Source organism: Cucurbita pepo, chromosome 3 (assembly GCF_057944985.1).
Source record: "Cucurbita pepo subsp. pepo isolate OVF chromosome 3, ASM5794498v1, whole genome shotgun sequence".
NCBI lineage: Eukaryota > Viridiplantae > Streptophyta > Magnoliopsida > Cucurbitales > Cucurbitaceae > Cucurbita > Cucurbita pepo.
The window spans coordinates 5,307,451-5,322,083 of record NC_141800.1 but is presented as its reverse complement, the minus strand read 5'-3'; the positions used below and the strand labels follow the sequence as shown (position 1 = coordinate 5,322,083).

The following is a 14,633-nucleotide window of genomic DNA, read 5'->3' as shown; positions in this document are numbered from 1 at the left end:
AAGAACATCCATGTGAACTTCCACTACGTTTCTGGATAAGGAATAGCTTGGACAACTGTGCACTGCGTATCACTTACACTATGTTTCTAAAAATGGTATCCACCTTCTCGAGAACTTCCACTATGTTTTCACTGACTTGCAATGGATAGCTCATAAGTAGTGCACAATTTTCGTATTCATTCTGAAGCATATTTGTTTTCAGCAAGTCAGTTAGCTGCTAACTCGACATTCAAATCGCATTAAGACGATATCGAAATTAAGTGGAAAGAGAATGTCATAATATACAATGCAGTTGTGCCCTTGAGAAAGTCATCAAGGACAATGACTAGTTTAAGTGGAAAAGAGTATCACAACCATACTGTAAAAACAATAGATTATGACCCCTACATGCACATAGACAAGACAACCATATAAAAGTGGTGCCCAACAAACCAATTAAGGGCTGAGACAAGACAAGTGTCAAACAATTGGTATAAAATACAACCTAAGACGATACCATTTCACTAATATGTAAGTGGAAGAAAGGAATATGTGTTTTGAGAAGACAAAGAGTACCTCCAAAAGTGCTGAGATATAAATTTGGAGAATATATTATAATAATTAGTTATGGAATATATCTTAGATATTATATCTTAATATTTCTCTTATTTATAAGAATTAATTGTTATGAATATCAATGAGAATACACACCTTCGATCTCAATTCTATTTCTCATTTTTATCCTGTTGACAAAATACATTGATGTTGGAAAATTAAGATTGTGCAAATTCTTGATTGGGGTTTTTTACAGCTTCTACAAATTTTTTGATGCGTTGAAAATATTGATGATGAGAAGAAATGTTTCGACGTGTTGATGATATTTTTGTATTGGCTCGATTAATCTTGAAGTGGAAGAATTGTTAGATTATAGAGTTTGATACCTTGTTCAATCTGGTAAAGGAGCGAACCCGAAGCAACTTGGTATTTTGTTTCAAAGTACCCTTAAACTTTCAACGATGTTTCGAAAGTACTTTTGAAGTTTAAAAAGTTTCTTTAATATCCTTCAACTTTTTAAAACGTAGAATCGACCCTCTTAACATAAAAAAAATAATAAAATAATAAATAAATAAAATAGAAAGAGAAATGAAAAAAAAATAAAAAAAAGGGAAGAGTAAATGAGAGGTGAAGTGATTAAAGGTATTTAGGAGATGAAATGATTTATGGGGTGAGTATAGTGCATTTCATAATGTCTTCTTAATGTAAAAGCAAATTAAAGCTATATACATCATTGCCCCTATATATATATATATATATATATCTATATATATATATATCCACCCATTTTTTTATTTTTTATTCTTTTAATTATTAATGGAGAAAAATATATAATGATGTTTAATCTATTTTATTTTTTATAATTCCTCCAAATAATTATTTACAATTAATCCAAGCGTGCTTAGTTCTCCCATGATTCCCCCAACATGGTGCCATTTTCGGTGTAAAGTAAAAACCTTCGGATCCCAATTATTTTTTTTTTTTTAATATTTAAATACTCATCTGTTTGTCTGTCTATCACTGTTCAAGTCTATTGTAAACCAGATTGATTACGAATTCGGGCCATAACATTTCCTATCTAAATAAAGCAGGTTTTACGTGAACAAGATTTGGGTTTTATTAGATACCGGTAGCAAAAGAACCCAACTTGGTATTATTAAAAAAAATAGAGAAATCAGACCCGAGTCAAGATGATACGAATCAACCCATGATTCTTGTGCCAAAGATGTGACCATTTTCGAAGGAATTGGAGTTTCATCTCTTTTTTATTTTCATTCCATAGTTTTTAAGCGGTTTCTATACCCATATAAGGTGTTTTGTTCTACTTCCGAACCAAAGTGGGACAGGGAACAACTATTTTTGAATTAAATCAATTAAATTATTAATATCGAGAATAAAAAAAGTAAAAGAATTTTTAATCTCTATCTTGATTATGAAAAGTTTAAAAGGCCTCCCATTATTCCGTTTCAGATGTCAGAGAAATCATCTCTCCGCCGATGATGGACGCCGCCGAAGACCAAGAACCCGTTCTCTTCCACTCTTATCCATGTGCTTATTACGTACAAAGCCCCTCCACTCTCTCCCACGCCAACAGCTCCGACAACCGAAACCCAGCCGAGTCATCCGCTTGCCATTCACCTCTCCCCTCCGACACCTTCCCCAACGGCCGCCGCCACCACCACCGCAACCCAACCCAAGAAGCCTCTCGCTTCACTCTCTCCCACTATTCCTCATCATGTGGGTCGAACCATGGAGGTGGGACCGACAACGGAGAGGCTCGGCTGATGGTGGGCGGCGGCGATGGGGCGGAGGAGAAGCGGGAGAAGGCGGCGGAAGAGGAAGAATGGTATTATGGGAGGAAGAGAAGAGGGTGTTGGAAGACATATTTTACGTATAGGAATTCGGATGGTAATGCTTGGATTTGCTTGCAGCTGAGTTGGAGAGCTGTTTTTAGTATGGGAATGGCTTTGCTTGTGTTTTACATTGTCACTAACCCTCCCCGACCCATTATTTCCGTCAAGGTAATTTTGATTTTGTGTCTAATAAGTCTCTAAACTTTATCAAATCTAAAAATTATACTCGGGAATGGATACAGGTAAGAGAAGTAGACGGATTTTGCGTCTAATAAGTCTCTAAACTTTATAAAATCTAAAAATTATACTCGGGAATGGATGCAGGTACGAGAAGTAGACGAGTTTATGCTCGGGGAAGGAGTGGACACGACCGGGGTTGGAACTAAGATCCTAACATGCAATTGCACCATGGATGTAATTGTGGACAACTACTCAAAGCTCTTTGCCCTTCACATTCTTCCTCCATCTCTTCACATGTCTTTTGGGCCTCTTCCTATTGCAACCTCCCAAGTAACCCATCATTCTCTATGCCTCTTAAATTAAATTAGTTTAACAATCAATTTAATCCTATTGTTTTTGTGGGTTATTCAATTAGGGTCCGAGATTGTACGCGGAGAGTGGAACGACGACGTTTCGATTGAATGTGGGTATCAGTAAGAAGCCAATGTATGGTGCGGGGAGAGAAATAGAGGATAAGCTTGAATCAGGAGCAGGATTGGAGCTCAGAATTCGACTCAATTTCATTTCGAATTATAGGGTGGTTTGGAAAATTATAAAGCCCCAATTTCATCGTCGTGTTGATTGCTTATTGGTCGTCCAAAATGCTTATGACAGGAAGCATCATACTCGAATTTTTAATAGTACTTGCTTAACTTCTTGATCATTGTTAGCCTATAAATTTTGCTTTATAATGAGAAAAAATATATTTTTTTTTTAAATTATAAGTTTAGTTTATAAACTTAAAAAATGAAAATGGATCTAGAGCCAATCGGATCAGGTCGACCCGAGAACCCAGAACACACAGGTGGCCGGGCGAAGCGGGCGGCCCAAACCCTATCAGCCCATTCACCTTTTGCAACTCCACAACCCCACCAGCCGCCAGCCTAGAAAAAAGCTTGGCCTTCTTCTTGTGGCGTCCCACGTCTAGCCTCCTCGATCAACCACCACAACGACACCCATCGACGAGCGTTGACCAATGGTATGCGTTCACCCCATCCACACAAAGGGTGTGTTGTGGCGCAACTGAAAGATCGATGTCAGTTACACACCCACAAATATAAAAAAACAAAAAAACATATTTTTGTAGTTGAAGAAATTCTCCTACATTTATGGAGGGTAGCCAATCATTATAGCTATTTCAATTACATATAATATATCTTATACATTCTCACACTACAAAGTCTCAGTTACAAAATTCATTTTAATTGCCAATAGGCAAATACAAATGATACTTACTCTGTATCTAATGTTAGACAAACCTTTTATCCAGATATAACAATACTAATGTTCATACATGAATCAAGATGATTGAGAATATATTAATATGGGAGGTGAACAAATGAATCTAATAGGTAAATGAATCGAAGTGGAGAACATACAAAAGTATTCATGAACAAAATCTTCCATAAACCCATGTCGCATACACCCAAACTGATCCCTCAATCCCCATTAACGATATGTAACAAGCCAAAGCAAACAGTATCTGCTAGTGCTGAACTTTGGCCGTTACAAAATTCTCAACATTTCCTTTCCATGGGACAAGAATATATACGGAAAAAACTGTCTCAACCCTCCATGTACCTCTCTAAATTTATTCCCATGCCTAGTGGGTGCAAACCTTGTACCAAACAAGAGGATGCATACCTATTTACCCAATCCCACCCTTAACTCCCTCAATCCCCATTAAGAAGTATGCCCTACCCACTGTGGCTCCATGGGGCACACAATTACACCTCCACAATATCATCAACACTATTAAATGTCTACACATATCTCCTCCACATTAAAGGAACCAAAACACATCACTTCCAATACACAGATTCTATCATAAGTACCAAGAACAAAAGAAAAAATAACTTCAGATTCAAAGTTTTACATCAATATTATATAATAAGAGGAAACTCTCGACAAATTGGACAATCTTTGGCAGTACATATCCTCCCCTTCCCCTCTTCTTTTTGTTTCATATATGGATGGAAAAAATTTAAATAGATGGAAAAAAAAAAAGAACAAAAGAAAAAAGCTCTTGGTTTCTACAGCTTTTGAATCAAGAAGCCTTTGTTGGAATTGGAAATGAAATTGCAGAAAATGGATAGAGAAATATAATAGAACCTGGACGAGTTTTCTTAATATTTTGGCCCAGAGACTTCACCGACTGACTCGCTGACTGATGTAAAATAATGAATGGTAAGTAATTGAATGATCCTTGTAGGAATAGAGTAATCAATCAATCAATCTGACCCTTCTTCCAACCCTTCCTCTCTCCACCATCATCATCTTCAGCTTCACCTTTTACCTTACCTTACCTTTACCCAGAAAGAATTTTATGTTGTTGTTGTTGTTGTTGTACTTGCTACACTACAAGCTGATCAAGCTGCATCTGCTCAAGCCAAGCTCCAATCACAGAATGATCAGTGGATTCTAATTGTGGTTTAGTAGTAGTTAGACCCTCACCGGATGCTGCACCGCCCCTCCCAGGCACTGCCAGCTTCTCTTTAAGCATCTCAGGTGGGGATTCCTTCACAAGGGTTTGAACCCATGATAAGTCAGGCTCCTCCCCGTTATTTCCCATTTCAAAAGAAGATGACCTTCGCATTTGTTGACCCAGTTCATTCTTACCAACCGACCAATCCACCTTTCCATTGGGGGACCCCCATTTAGGCAAAGAATTGATAGGAGATCCGATCAATGAGCTTGGGACATTAGATCCAAGCTCCCATGAACTGAGAGTGCGCAGATTATGCTTTTCACGCTGTACGAAGGCGGAGAACCTAGATCCCATAGGTGAATGTGGCTCGGTGTTTCTTGGCGACATCCTTCCCGGGGATGAAACTCCATAAGAGGCCTGCAACAAATGATGATCAACATTCTTAGGGGACATAATGCTTGTATTGATAGGTGATAACATGTTCTGCTGCTGCTGCTGGAATTGGTTTAGCATTGTTGATTTGCGCGTAGGGGAAAAGACATTGGCAGCTGGATCGGAGAATCTAGGAGACGAAGAGATCTCAGAAGAAAATAATTCTTCAAGATTGTTAGGAGATAGAGTTTGGGTCCAGCCAGATCGGCTCACAGACACAGGAGTCGGACAAGGCTGAGAGAAACAGTTCAAATCATTCAAAATCCGTGGCTGACTGTTGAAGTCAGGCAGGACGTTCAAATCTTCCAGAGGCATATCCCTGGCATTCAGAGACGACCTCAATCGGCTGGATTGAAGGTTACTTCCTGGTAAATGAAGAGTCGGTACATTTGGTTGCTGCCAGTTCACAGAAGAGTGACAAACACCATTAGAAGAGGGAGACATGGTCTGAGTAAATGGAGATGGAGATAAAGCTGACACTGATGAAGGGGAACCAGGCAGAAGACCCAATGCAGTAGCCATATCCATTACAGTTGGAGCAGATCCAATTGATCGTGGGGACGGGACAGCAGATCCAGTGGACACATACAATGGCCTTAGTTCTTCGTTAGTGTGAGCAAAGAAGCAGACCCTCCTATTGCAACTGGTGCCATCCTTGCAAAGGCGAGTTCGATACTGTGCTGGGTGAAGCCAACACTCGAATACTCCATGTGCATATTCACACATATCCCCATGCCTGCAAGCCCCCTTTCTAAAGTCAGGGCAAGGAACACAGCTGTAGTGAAACTTCCTTGGGTCTCTTCTGCGGGCATTCTCCCCTGGGTGGACAAAAGGACACTCGGTCCAATCATGAGAATACGCCCGAGAACAAGGTCTCACCTTGAAAGAAAACATACGAAACTCATCAGTTGCATATATGCTGTTCTTGATGTCAGGAAGTGATGGGTCAATTGGATATTCTTTTTTCTCCTTTGTAGAGTTTGCAAACCCATCAGTAAATTTGGGAGAAGAAATAGACTTGGGTGTAGATCGAAACTCATCCTCCAACGACGAGGAAAGTGGCGGTGACTCTGAATCAGGCGTTTTGATTGACAAATGTAAACAGGACACATCCAAAGATCCACTTGAATGATTATTGAGAAGCTCCTCAAGCCTGAACCTTGTGTTCTGCTTCTGCAATTTCGGGTGAACGAAAATGACATCCACGGGGCGGTCACCATTAACATCCTTGGTTTTCGGGTCAGCACCAGCAGATAATAGCAAATCGACAATATCAACAGCATTCACAGAACCACTGGAAGTAGCACAGTGGAGAGCAGTGCTCTTATCTGTGCCAGATGAGAGATTAACATCAACCTCAGGATATGATAGTATAAGCTTCAGAACATCAACACAACCATATGTGGCAGCAACCATAAGAGGCGTTCTGTGCTCATTAACAACTTGTTTTGAACCTTTTTGACGAACATACCAGAGTCCAGACTTGTTCAGAGAAAACAAATCAGACTCCATCATACTCTTGAAGCCTTCTGCATCGTTGTCAGAAGCAAGCTCCAGTAAACTATAAAAAGAATCCTCACAATCAACAGTTAAATGATTCATGTCTTTGGGGTTAGGTAATCTTGCCGAAGTAGTAGATGCAGAATTGGATTTTTCTGGACCACCACACATACTCAAATATCTGCAATCAAAGAAAAAAAACTGTGCATTTATGCCTCATATTACATCAACAAAATCAGAAGGGAAAGGGAATTAAATACAAATACGAAAAGAATATGTTCAAAAGCTCACCAAAATAAGCAAATAAAAAGCTTCTACAATAAATTAGTTTAGGATAATCAGTGAACAGGATTGCAAAACTCTTTAATCAAAAAGCAACAAATCATAACAGGCCTATGAATAACAAATATCCACCGAGAAAATCTCAAATAAATCAGAAAACAGAAACTCACTCCACCCAAGAGTACTTTCCAATTGTGTAATGATAAGGACCAACCAAGAGTTGAAAACTGGTACCCACAGGAGCTCAAGACGAATAACAAACCCTATAATAGGTAAACAGCAGGCGACCACACTCGGGGAAAGCTGTACTGATACTTGACATATGATTCTATATTTTAGTACTATATGCTAAGCGATTATCACCGGAATTAAAAACGATACTACTAAGATGAAAGTTTCGATCTGAAGCTTGAGAGTTTCAACTAAAAGCAATCTGTTTCATCTTAATATTATAAAAATTTCTTCGCAAAAATCACCAAAAAACATCTCCCAACTTCCCTCCACTCCTAGAAAATCAACGATCACAGAAATTAAACAAACAGAACACATCAATATTAAAAAAGAAAAATTATCCAGACAAAGGTAAATAGAAGAGAAACATTAGAATCAAAATCCAGAAGAGAAAACTCAAAATTAACAAAGCAGGCCTCTCAAGAGAAAACGAAGCTGATAAAAGCAGATCAGTATCAACAAACGTCAACTGTAATATCACGATCCTCACAACACAACAACAATAAAACTTAATTAAAACTTCACACGTACTAAACTCCAATTGAAACCCTTGCATCCCCCATCCGAACGAAATATAAAATTAATAAAAAGAATATTTTTTCCAAAATGTTAAGCTTCAAGCTCAATCCGAACTACAAAACAAAAACTCACAGTTATCTATAGCAGCAGAAGAAAACCAGGCAGAGATCTGAGAGAGAGAAGAAAGCGGGCTTCGAAAGTGGCACTCATCGATCGGAGGAGAAAACGGAGGAAGAAAGAGCCACTTCACTGAAGGAAAAGAAGAAGATCGGAAAGATGAAGCTAAAGGCCATCATCAACGGCGCCGGTGAAGGAAATAAAGAAGAAGAAGAGAGAGTTTACAGAGAGAGAGAGAGAGAGCAGGGGGGGAGATGAGGAAGACGAAGAAGAAGAAATTAAAGTCTGAAATTGAAATGAAATGCGGATTGGAAAGTTTTGGGGGAATTTAAATTTAATGTTGGGAGTTGTAAGGAAATGAGGGGAAATGACATTGAAATTCACACGAAATGAAATGCAAATTAAGTAGCAAACTTTTGAGAGCGGGATGACCGGCTTGGCCAGGGGAAGTAGGGTGGGGCTTAGTGGTAGTGAAGGACGAGGTGTTGACTGGCTGAGGAGGTGGACAGTGGAGCGGAATTAAAGGAGGATCATTAAGTGGAATGGAAGCAGGGGTTTGGAGTCCGCCAATGAAATGTGGCCATTTGTCCAATTTTAGTTAAATGTGGGGTCAAATCGAGGAGGTGAAAAGTCGCACAGAACAGAGGCTCCGAATTTTCAGTTTTATAATAAAAGAAAAAGGATAAAGTCTCTTTCAGACAAAAATAAATTTTTAAAAGAATAATATGCGAAGAAAATAAAAAGTCACTAGGAATTCTTTGCAACAAAGTCCTTGTGTCTTTTCTTAATCAATATTTCACCCCAAATCGATTTTTCTCGTTTTTCGTTTTTGGCCCATAATTCTTTTAATTTTCTTAAATTTCCCTCTTTTATTGTCAATTTCACTACTGTTTTAAAAAATACTAGGTTTTTTTATAGTCGTCCGAGTGTAAGTTGAGTTGGTGACCTGAGTAACTCGAATATAGTTGATTACCAACCCAACCTTTTCTTTTGGATTCGGTGGGTTGTCAAGTTATTATTTTTTTAATTATTTAAAAAAAATTATATTTATCCATAATACGTGTTACATTAATAACTAAAATGTCATAAAACTCAAATATCAAACCTTCATAAATTACAACTCATTATCAACATCAGTGACAGACGTCAAATATTCTTAATCTTCCTAATAATCTTTAAAATTAAGATTGGGGTTGTAATTCTATTTTTGGGTTGGTCGGGTTGACCTAACAAGAAAAAATGTAAACCTTCGAATTTTCGGTTATCTAATAAAGTTAGCTCATCCTTTAATTTTAGTTTGAATAGTCAGGTTTGGTCTAGACCAATAAATTAAAGGATTTTTTTTTTTTACTAAATAAAAATAATAATAATATTTAAGTTGGGCTTATAGTTACCTTGAATGAAATATTATAATAATGGCATTAAAGCAATTAAAAACAATTTAAGTAATTTATTAATAACATTTAAACAATTTAAGTCTTTACTGTCTTTTTCAAACTTACAATTATTTTAGGAGGGACAGAAATGTCTTTTAATTATTATTAAAATTGAATTAAAATAATTAACATATTTTCTAAAATAGTTTTAAAATATGTGATTAAAGAATCCACCTTTTATAATTTGGATGGGATTTTTTAGTTTTTTTAAAATATATAATATGAATTTTAAAAACAAAAATCTTAATCAAAATATAATAATAATTAGCCGAACGAATAAAAATTCAAAATTAAAATAAAAGTCACTTCGTAAATTTGAATTTTGCCCCATTATTTCCCATAATTCCAATTTTTTCCTTTCAATTTTCTTTGATATTTGAATTTTGCAACATTATAGAAAAAAAAATTGAAGACCTCGTACACAATTATTGAATTAAAAATACATATTTACAAATTCAATGATTTTATAAAAATATTAATACTTAAGTAATATATATCTCAACTATTAAAATATATTTAAATTGACTTCTTTTATTTAGAAAACTTTGTGTATATATATTTTATTGTTAATATTAGGATGCTTGCTTTTTATTTATTAATACACATAAAAAAAAAGTGCATTTTTTAATTAAAATTTATCACTTTTATATGGAATTTTTAAAAATTTATAATAGACAAACACCATATATTTTTTAAAATATTATTAAAATATATAATTAAAAACCCCACTTTTTACCGCTAAATTAATAAAAATATCTATAAACTTTCCACTCTATTTTTAAAAAAATATTGATAAATTTTTAATATTTATTTTAAAAATATGACTGAACGTTAAAAAATATTATTTTTGAATTTCTAAAAATTTCATTAATATTCTTCTAACTTTTTTAATAAAAAAATAATAAATTTGTAAGTAAAAATTTTAATTTTTTTTTTTAATTTCAAGGATATTAATGTTACTTTTCAAGGGTATTTTTGCACTACGATACTAAATGTATTTTCGAAATATTAACGGTATTTTTTAAAGAAAGCATTAATAATTTCCATAAAAATAAACTCTTTTCCAATAGCTTAGGTCTTTTTCAATTTTTTTTAAGTGGAAGGGTGTTATTAAAAATTTTAAAAGTCAACTGATATTTTTTAAATAAATTATTAAATCCAACGATATTTTTTATTAATTTAGCGAAAATTATATTCTTAAAACATAATTATTCCTAAGTTCATTATAATATATATATTTAATATAAATAAAAAAAGAATAGAACTCATTCTTCAAACATCATCCAATTGATATATTCACTTCTTATCTAAATAATAAAAAATTTATTATTGATAAGTGACATAATGGAATCTTTTCAAAAATAAATCTATCAAATCTTTTAAAAATCTTTTTATTTTTATTATTTTAAATATATATATATATTTATTTATTTTAATTTGGATTTTATCCCAATCTTTTTAAGCATGGAAAATACCTCTCAATCAATATTTTCCCATTAGAATTAAAGCATAAGATATGGATGGTCGTGTTTGAATTGGTGTCTTTTCCATTATTTTATACTTATTTTTTTTTTTGTTGTCCTTTATTAAAATAAAATAAATAAATAAATAAATAAAAATTAAATAATTGTTTTTCTGATGCCTTGTGGAGTAAGATTTGCAATAAAATCCTCTTTAATTTATTCCTTTATTTATTTATTTATTGCCCTTTTTCCCATCATTATATATATATATATATATATATATATATATATAAAAGAACAAATCAAATAGGTAAGGTTCAAGGTTTGAATGAAAAAAAATATTTTTATATTAACCACTTGCATGAATTATTTGAGCTATAAAATTAGATTAAGTTAATTAATTATGTATTTTTATCAATCAATTATTTCATTATTTTTATCTTTTTCAAGGAGTATTTAAAATTAAATGATATGAGAGATTTTGTCACATATTTACGGGTTTATATAATATAAGTTTTTTTTTCCCCTTTTTTTAATTTTATTTATCTTTCTAACTCATAATTGATTTAATATGAGATTCCACGTTAGAGTGTGGAAACCTCTCCCTAGTAGACACGTTTTAAGACTGGGAGGCTAACGGCGATACGTAATGGCCCAAAACGAACAATATCTATTAACAGTGGACTTGAGCGGTTACAAATGGTATTAGAGTTAGACATCGAACGGTTTGCTAGCGAGGACACTAAACCCTCGAGGGGTTGGATTGTGAGATTCCACATCAATTGGAGAGGGGAACGAAACAATTTTTATAAGGGTGTGAAAACCTCCTCCTAGTAGACGGATTTTAAAACTGTGAGACTAATAATGACATGTAACAGGCCAAAACAGACAATAACTACTAGTGGTGGGCTCAGAGTCAGTCATCGAGTAATGTGCCAGCGAAGACTCTAAACCTGTAAGTGGGGTGGATTATGAAATCCCACATCGGTGCTGAGCCTCTAAGGAGGGTAGATTGTGAGATCTCATGTCGGTTGGAGAGGGAGACGAAACATTTCTTATAAATGTATGGAAACCTCTCTAAGACGCGTTTGCGATGATGCTGAGTCTCAAAGAGGGGTAGATTGTACGGGTTGTGAGATCTCATATCAGTTGGAGAGGGAAACGAAACATTTCTTATTAAAGTATGAAAATTTTTCCCTAATAGATGCGTTTTAAAATCGTAACGTTGACAACAATATTAACAGATTAAAAAAGACAATATCTATTAGCGTTCAACTTACAATCATATATTTTCAACATCAAAGTTTAAATCATCTTTAAAAAAAAAAAAAAAAAAAAAAAAAAAAAAAAAAAAAAAAAAAAAAAAAAAAAAAATCGTTTGAAGGTTTGTCGTTTGATTTGTACAAAAGATAGCGTTCAAAAGATAACATCTCACTTATAATTATTACAAAAGATAACATCTCTTTATAAATATACCTGTGAAGGTTTGTCGTTTGATTTGTACGAGTGAGAGTAAGTTTTGTATTCGATTCAATAACTTTGTCATTTTGAAGACTTGACCAAATAGAGAGATAGAAAAATGATTTAACGAGATGGAATTGACTCATTTGAACATAGGGGTAAGTAGATGAGTAGTTTCTTTATGTGCTGGTTACGTAGTCGCCGGGTAACCTGTGTTTTCCGACGAAGCATCGGAGAACCTGAGCCTCCAACGAACCCACGACCATACTGAAAGTCCTACACTTTAGTAAACCCTCAGATCTCACTTATAAGAAAAGGAAACACGAAATGTTGAGAGAAATGGATGGAAGACGAACGGTTTTGTCTCGTTGGACATAAACGCTTGAAAACAGAGACCTTCGATCTTGCAAACGAAAGACGAGCAAACACGCATAGGATTATTATGGGAAGATGAGGGCGAGCTCAACAAGTTTAGTATGGTTTTTGTAATAACAGCGCTGACAAGGATGAGTTTAAGAAAAACGATAATGAAGAATACTCAGTAAGTGACCCCACTACTTCTTAGCCCAAGCTCATCACTAGCGCTTTTCCTTTCAGACTTCTCCTCAAGGCTTTAAAACGCGTATGATGCTAGGGAAAAGTTTCCACACACTTACAAACAGTGTTTCTTCTCTTCCCCAACCAATATGGGATTCTCACAATTACTTTTGTACAAAATACGTGCATTATGCAATAGAGTGCCACAACAAGCATCATGACGAGGAGGCATACCTCACATCCACACATGATGAAGAGTCTACACTGGTGTTGTCCCAGAAGATACCCAACTTATTGATAGCAGATGAAGATATCGAGTGGAGATCAACATATGGTACCTAAACAACAGAGCAAGTAACCACATAACCAGAGATCAAACAAATGATAACATTAATTTATCATTTTTTTAAATAAATTTCTCTAAAGTGGGTCCCCACAACATATTATAATAAATATGTAATTAAAGTTAAGGAATAATTATAGATTATAATAATGTGGTTGGTCTATTTTACCAATTATATCAATTTATTTTAAAAAGAAATATGGTCCTACCTATAATTATTCCATGAAATTAAAATAAATATGATAGCCTATGTGATTCATAAAATTATCTCCCTTGGTGTAAAGCTATCCAAAGGATGTGGACTTTACATACCCTTTTTTTATTTTATTTTATTTATATGATTATATTGGATATAGTGCGCGTGTGGCCCGACAACGTTACATTTTATTTATCAAATTACTATACTTTAAAATTTTATAGCATATCAATTATTAATTTTCTCGATTAATAAATTTAGTTAACATTATTTGTAAAAATTACAAAATGGGTCGTAACAGTAGTGTTACTGGAACAAGATAACCAATCTTATCCTTATATTATAGACCATTTATGTTATTACGTGAACATAATCGTGTCATATTTCAACCAAATAATTAATTTCACTTTTATAAATCATTCAACTAAAATTGTACGAACGGTTGTCTACGCGTTTGAAGCTCATTTTTGAAACGGATGATTTTTTCTTATGATGTTTGGACACTAAAGGAGAATATCTTAGAATTTAGATATCGAACCAATAAGTACGAAAGTTGAATTCAAAATTGGATCTAAATCATTTGAAATTTTAAAAAAAATTATTTTCCACCCACTCTTTTGATGACTTTAAGGAAAAGTATTCAGAGGGTAGAGACTTTTAAGTCGATAAAAAGAGAGAATAAAAAATCGAAAATCGAAAACCGAAATAGATGTAAAACCTTAATCTCGACAAGCCCAACCATCAGAGTTGTAGCTTTGACCTAGACATCCGCTTTGCTTAGCTCAGGCGTCCAGCCCTCAGCACCTGTGTCCCAACACTCGTTTCAGCAATCGACAAGTCTGTTAAGTTTATGCCCGATTTGTTAGTTGACTCACAATCAGCCCAGTTTCTCCATGTGCCCGACTCGAAGTCATAGTTTGAATTCTTCTCGAATTAGATTGAGCAACTATATTGGATCGTTTTGAGTCATTTTTTACGTTTAAACAATTTTAAATACTTTAAATCATGTTTAGAATGAATAATAGAGTCTGATGAATTAATTCCTTAAATATGTTTTAACTATGATGTCACGGGACATCATA

The 14,633-nt window shown here is 34.5% G+C and overlaps 2 protein-coding genes across 2 annotated transcripts; one reads left to right on the top strand and one right to left on the bottom strand.

Moving 5' to 3' along the window:
• Positions 1–1,992: 1,992 nt before the first annotated feature.
• Positions 1,993–3,999, top strand: LOC111791456 (delta-latroinsectotoxin-Lt1a protein). The gene is made up of 3 exons (XM_023672807.2): positions 1,993–2,555; positions 2,712–2,897; positions 2,983–3,999. Exons 1-3 carry the CDS (start codon positions 2,031–2,033, stop codon positions 3,265–3,267), a joined length of 996 nt encoding a protein of 331 aa, XP_023528575.2. The 5' UTR covers positions 1,993–2,030; the 3' UTR covers positions 3,268–3,999.
• Positions 4,000–4,463: 464 nt separating this feature from the next.
• On the bottom strand, positions 4,464–8,414 carry LOC111785380 (zinc finger CCCH domain-containing protein 30-like). The gene is made up of 2 exons (XM_023665790.2): positions 8,131–8,414; positions 4,464–7,147 (listed from the first exon to the last, which is right to left on the bottom strand). The coding sequence occupies exon 2, from the start codon at positions 7,135–7,137 to the stop codon at positions 4,960–4,962; it is 2,178 nt and encodes a 725-aa protein (XP_023521558.1). The 5' UTR covers positions 7,138–7,147; positions 8,131–8,414; the 3' UTR covers positions 4,464–4,959.
• Positions 8,415–14,633: the final 6,219 nt, after the last annotated feature.